Source organism: Manis pentadactyla, chromosome 3 (assembly GCF_030020395.1).
Source record: "Manis pentadactyla isolate mManPen7 chromosome 3, mManPen7.hap1, whole genome shotgun sequence".
In the NCBI taxonomy this organism is placed as follows: Eukaryota; Metazoa; Chordata; class Mammalia; order Pholidota; family Manidae; genus Manis; species Manis pentadactyla.
This window is the reverse complement of record NC_080021.1, coordinates 174,298,279-174,304,556: the sequence shown is the minus strand read 5'-3', so window position 1 is coordinate 174,304,556 and position 6,278 is coordinate 174,298,279. Positions and strand designations below refer to the sequence as shown.

The 6,278-nt window shown below is 42.6% G+C and overlaps 1 protein-coding gene across 1 annotated transcript; it reads left to right on the top strand.

The window, feature by feature from the left end:
• The first annotated feature begins 213 nt into the window (after positions 1 to 213).
• CDKN2B (cyclin dependent kinase inhibitor 2B) lies at positions 214 to 5,798 on the top strand. Its single transcript, XM_036887634.2, has 2 exons — positions 214 to 723; positions 2,921 to 5,798. Exons 1-2 carry the CDS (start codon positions 562 to 564, stop codon positions 3,179 to 3,181), a joined length of 423 nt encoding a protein of 140 aa, XP_036743529.2. The 5' UTR covers positions 214 to 561; the 3' UTR covers positions 3,182 to 5,798.
• Positions 5,799 to 6,278: the final 480 nt, after the last annotated feature.

Below are 6,278 nucleotides of genomic sequence, written 5' to 3'. Positions count from 1 at the left end.
AAAACCTAGCCAAGGCTTTGGGGGACACCCGGAGAGCAGGGAGCTGGCGGGACGCGCTGGGTGTCCGGCGCATGCGCCCCAGCAGGGTCTACCCCGCCCCTACCCTTACCGACTGTAACGTCATCTGCATAGTGGGACGTGCCTGCGCCGGCCTGCCCGATAGGGGGCGGAGCCTAAGGGGGTGGTGAGAGCCCAGCCCCGCCGCCCAGCTGGAAACGGGTTCTTTCCCGGCCGGTCCTCTACTCTGCCAGAGCGGGGTTCGGCGGGGAGAACGCTGCTACACGCCCGCCTTCTGCGGCCGGAGCCGCTTAGAGCGAGGCTGCCGCAGCACGAGGCTACTTTTCCTGGCAACGATCCAGGAAAAGCCCGGTTTAACCGCCGGCCGCTCGACCATTGCACGGGTCTCCTAGCCGCGGGACAGCGAAAGGGGGCGGAAGCTGAATTAAGCTCTCCCCGGAGGGGAGAGCGCTCCAGGGAGAGGCGGGGAGGGAAGGAGGAGTGTCGCGAAGTTTAAGGCCAGCAGTGGATTATCCGGGTCATTTTGCGTCCAGGGGCTACGAAATGCGCGGAGAAGACAAGGGCAGGATCGGTGGTGGTGGTGGCGGCAGCGGTACGGGCCTGGCCAGCGCCGCGGCGCGGGGGCAAGTGGAGGCCGTGCGGCACCTCCTAGAAGCCGGCGCGGATCCAAACGGAGTCAATCGCTTCGGGAGACGCCCGATCCAGGTAGCTGGGGCCCCGGGGCCTCGCCGGCAGGGGGCGCATGAACGCGGGGGAGCGGCCGCCGTGGGACGCGGCTGGACTGAGATCTCCACCGACAGAGACCTGTTTCTTGCTGGAGGCGTGAAGCCCAGATGTAAAGCAGGTTTTCACCCACCAAAAATCCTAAAGGGTTAGGAAAACCCACTCCCTCGGTTTGGTTTTCTTTTAAATGGTGGGGAAAATATATATATATATTCCCTCTCCAGTCTCATCATAAGAGATGGAAGAGATCGATTTAAGGGGGAGGAAAGTGGAAAAGGAGCAGGTTATTTGGGAAGGAGAGCTGTTTTGTTTGCCTTTCAACAAATAGCGATCACTTTTCAATGATGGAGATAAATTACAAGTTACACAATCCGGATTGGGTTTATGAAATCATAAAAAAAAATCATAGACCATGGGGGAAAAAAAATCACTGCTTTCAAGCTGCAATATGAAATTCTTGGTATTTTTTCCTCATAGAGGCGAATTGAACACAAAGGACTAAGACAGGATTCCTCAGTAACAGTACTGAATTCCTCTATGTTAGCAGTGAATTTTAAGTGTTACTTAAGAAAGACATTTATCTGTAAGTTTTTATTGTTTAATTATACAAAAGCATTCCCTGCAGCAACTGTTTGGTCCTTTTTAAATGGCAAAGGGTTTTCATAAATAATCTCTTTATTGTTAAAATCCATTTATTCAATATGTTTAACTATCAATCCCACTTTAATTCTGATTTTTTAAATTTCTTTAAAATCTCAGGTAGTCGCGTGCTTTACTATTGACTATTATGGTCATATCTGGTATGCACTATCACCTTCATGAACCAAGCCATTATTAAAGAATCGTGTTAATCCTATAGATTTTAAAGAAAATGTGTTCATTCCTTTTGAATTCTTGGAAGAGTTGTATAAAAAATGATAGTTTAAAGTAGCAAAAATATTGTAAAGTAGTTCTTAAAGACTTCAAATTATATTAATAATTGTAAAAAGAGGCTTTTGTACTTTTAATTCACCATTTTCTGAAATACCAAGAACCACTCTTCCCCCCACCTTCTCTATATCACTAGTAGAAATATCATTGGTTTTTAAGGAAGGAAATGGGTATTTCTACTATTCATGAAACAAAAAAATATACTATTTTTCAGTTACATGGTACATTTTAAAACGTAAACGCATAAGAACAAATAACACCATTTTGGATATTTAGTTATGAAAAATTGTTTTATTAAAATAATGTAAATGCTTGCATAATACACATGCACACAAATGGATATAATATAGGATTACTGCTCCAAAACTTTTTTCTAAGTCATGCATTGCTCTGATTTGACCAACATCCAAGTTTTTTTATATTGCAAATTATTTACTATTTACATTACAAAGTCCTGTACAATGTAAAACTGTTTACGTTATATTACCCTCTAAACTTCATCCCTTATCTTTTATAACATTAACTTAAAATAACTAAAACGGCAAACCATTTATTAAAAGCAAGTAATTTGTTTTCATCATCTTATAAGCCTATGTGTGTTTTTCCCCTCTATCTCCAATTTTGGCTCAAATTGTCAGACTATATTCCATATATGAGCACAGACATATAACAATGAAAAGCAAAAGTCTTCCACAGGGGATTTACTACAGAAGCAAAGAAAACCTTATTTTAAACTTAGTTGTTTCTTGTTTTCTCCCCTAAACCACTACTCTAACTTCTAGAAAAGTATTAGCTGACTGCCTAATAAATACTTTTAGACCTGGGTTATGGTTGGGAGAGTTGGAGAGAGAAGGAGAAAATAATTTAAGAATTTAAAAGTCTTTAAATTCAACTCCTCCCATAAATCATTTAATAAAATAGATTCCCATGTTCTGGTGGAAATCAAAATTTTCTTTTTGTCCCACAAGTAATGATAATCACTTTATCATCAGGTCTTTCTTGTCTCCACATTTTTGGAGGAAAAAAATGGAATTCAATTAGGGCTGAGTAAAGAGTATAAAACTGGGGCCGGTGGTGGAGCAGGTGGGTGGGTATTCCATCAGCAAATAAAGCATTGCCAGATTCCTGAAGTTTGTAAGCGCCTTTGCCTTTAGGTGGATACCTTCCTGAATGGTTCTACTTGTCCCTGTCCAGTCCTGCATCTCGCCGCTGCCTCCCCTCGCCCTGACCACTCTGCTCCCTCCCGCAGGTCATGATGATGGGCAGCGCCCGCGTGGCCGAGCTGCTGCTGCTCCATGGCGCGGACCCCAACTGCACCGACCCCGCCACCCTCACCCAACCCGTGCACGACGCCGCCCGGGAGGGCTTCCTGGACACGCTGGTGGCGCTGCACCGAGCCGGGGCGCGGCTGGACGTGCGCGACGCCTGGGGCCGCCTGCCCGCGGACCTGGCTGAGGAGCGGGGCCACCGCGACGTCGCCCTGTATCTGCGCGCGGCCGCAGGAGACTGATGGCAGGTGCCCCCTGCCGCCCACAACGTTTCTCTCTCCAGTTCCCACGCCCAACTTTAAATGAAGGCTACAAATGTGGAGCGGCGGAAAGCCTTATTGCCTTCCTGCGTGACTGGGCTCCTCGCGGGGAAGAAGGGATAGACTGGGAATAAATTATTTTATGTTGTTCTTCCCCTGGATCCCGCCCTCGCCACTCACCTTGAAGCAAAACAGAGGTGGGGCAAATGGATTTCCCGAGAGATTTAGGAGCGGAATGCGAAGTTCCCGGGTGTCGTTTTTTTTTTCCAGGATTTTCTCCGAAAAGCGGCATGTGAAGAAGTCCTGAATGACCCCGGGTGCCTGCGAATTTTCACCCAGAAGATGCTGGGGGCGGAGTGGGAGGCGGCGGTGAGTGGGATTCGGGCACGACGCCGTGATAAGCTCGCCCCACTCGCCTTGAAGGAGCCCTGTGAGCCTCCGCTTCCGGCGCTGGGCGCTGGCGGCTGTGAGGGAAAACCTGAGCCTTTGGGGTCCAGACGAGGACGGCGGACAGATCCGTCAGTAGGCGCCCAACGCTTTACACGCAGTGCATTACAGGCAAATGATACTCACTGGAAGCCCGGAGACTCGCGCCCAACTCCACTGGATAGTGACGGGGAAGAAAAGCCACAGGAGCCCCTGCGAATTCGCGCACGCTTTAAAATCCCTCGGTCAAGGTGACGCACAACGGCTCTCAGAAAGGGGCTGGCACTTGCTGTTCGCAATTCTGTCGAGGTGAGATTCCTGCGGCGTTCCTGACGTCAGCTCACAGTGACGTGGTAGATTGCAGTGAGAGCAACTGTAGCAATTAACTGTAACGATATGCTTCATATATATATACTATCGGCTACAGAAGCCCCCCCCCGTGAAATTCCCAGTATTTTTGTTGTTCATTAACAATCGCACTTAATGGAGAGGCTTTAAATACAGTAGCTCATGTTCCTTGGTGAGAAAGTAAGGGAGAACTAAAGCTCTTAAATGAAACATAATGCCAACGCCTAATTAGTTTCACCTTCAACCTATTTATTTCTTCGTTAAATTTTTTTTTTTTTTACTGTTTCCTTTTAAGAGTGTCTCAGGGGTCAAACTATGAAATATTCCAAATGTCTTTTAGAAGGGGTCGATGCACTTACGCAGTAAATTATCTCCGGACATTTACCAAAAGTTTGCTCAAAGAGTAGACTGAGTATAGAATTGTTGAAAATATATGATGAAGGCTCTGGAATGTATATCTGCTGAACAAACTAAAGGTGCATTGCTTTGGGATTTAATTACCAGTGTTGCTTGATTCATTACAGCATTGGAACAACTGATACTTCACTGCTTTAATAAAGAAAAAATAATAGAGATTGGACTCCCAAGATGTGGGTAATTTGGTTTAAATATATATTTCATGAATTTACCACTAACTCCTGAGAAATGTTAAAGGCTTAAAGGGGTTCACTTCTCTTTAAGATATTCACTCTATGGTGGTGCAAAGTAAGTCTGTCTAGCTCCAAAGCTTCTGGTTACATTTTTGTTTTTCCACTGCACCATCCTGTTCTCCAACATCATTAATGATAGATATAAAGCAAGCTAATCTTTTTAAGCAGAAACAGGATCTCCCTTGTAAGTTTCTAGGATCTTTTTCTTTCTATAGTATTTAATAAATCTGAACACTGTTTTCTACTTTAAAATATTAAAAATATGAAGAATAGCCTCCAAAGACCTAAAAAAAGGATTTGGGGAACAAAGGAAATGGAAATCCCATTTCAAATTAAGTCATAGGGACAGAAAACACAATTTTAATTATCAATTAAGCACCCAACTACTATCGGTTTTAAGAACAGTATTTTAAAGTTTATATCGTTTTTATAATTACTAAGAAGTATTGTGCATAAAACCCAAGTGATCGTTTAAAATCTTTCATTTCACTTATGAAATCCCTTATCTTGTCCTCTACTTAAGTTCCAAGATATTCAAATTTGCTAGCTCCAAGAGGCTGAGTAATGAAAAATAATACTCCCTTGAAATACATATGAAACCTGTAACTTCACTTCTAATTTAAAGAAATTGTGGAGTCTGGTAACAAACTGGTATCAAGGAAAACCAAAAAAAGATGTGGTTGTGTACTTCACAGTACCATACTACATTGTTTCTGTTTCTTTTGTACACACACACATCAAAACATTATTGGAAACCAAACCACCTGGCTGCACTGAAATAGTAATTTATTAATGTATGTAAATTCAACTTTCAAAACCACCTGGTAGACAGGTTTGGCTAGTGTGTTTCATCGGCAGCACAAGGAGGTATACACTGTTAAATATGTTAAAAGATTTATTTTGAAGGATACATACAAACAAACAGCTCTACATACATGAGCCCTGATTCTGGCTGCACTGTGGAATTACAAAAAATAAGCATGTATATTTCTGTATCTAAGTCTAAAATATTACCAAGTTGTGTGCAAATCTTACTACCTAACCTTCATTCCAACATGTGGAAGTGAAACAAATTCAGAACTTAATAACTTATTCATGTGACCTTGTTTTTATATTTTCTTTTTCAACTGAGTGGATGGGTGAAAAAACAAAGATGATTTTCTATGAAAGCAAAATCTATTTAAATTTTTCTTTGCTCTAATGGCTAAAATTAGTAATTTCAGATCTAAGGAATGAAACAGATTAAAAAGAAGAGCTCAAGATCTATAAAACTCCAGGCAGCTTTGGGAAAGTATGTACATAGGAATACTTCCATGATATTTTGTTTTCTCTACTATAGCAAACATAATATGGTGTCCAGGACCAAATAGGTCATCTTATGAAGCTAGGTAACTGACTTTCAGCAAATAAATACAACTAAATTACACTTACACTGAGATTTTGTAATGCCCTTCCTTCATGGGAAATGTTAAAAACAAACTACTTGTGTATTAATATGTAATAGTCAATAGGGGTTTTAACACCTGTGTAATTACCTCTTGATTATTTCAAAAAACAAACATGCTTATTTTCCTTTTATACTTCACCAGAGGCTGATTGTTTTCAGTGTAGGGTAATTTTTCCAATGTTCAAGACATTGCCACTCTATCAAAAGA

Bases quoted from the DNA above. Each gene is read 5' to 3' on its own strand.
- CDKN2B (XM_036887634.2), top strand. From the start codon at position 562: ATGCGCGGAGAAGACAAGGGCAGGATCGGTGGTGGTGGTGGCGGCAGC. The intron at 724-2,920 runs GTAGCTGGGGCC...TCCCTCCCGCAG, and splicing joins TCGGGAGACGCCCGATCCAG to GTCATGATGATGGGCAGCGC.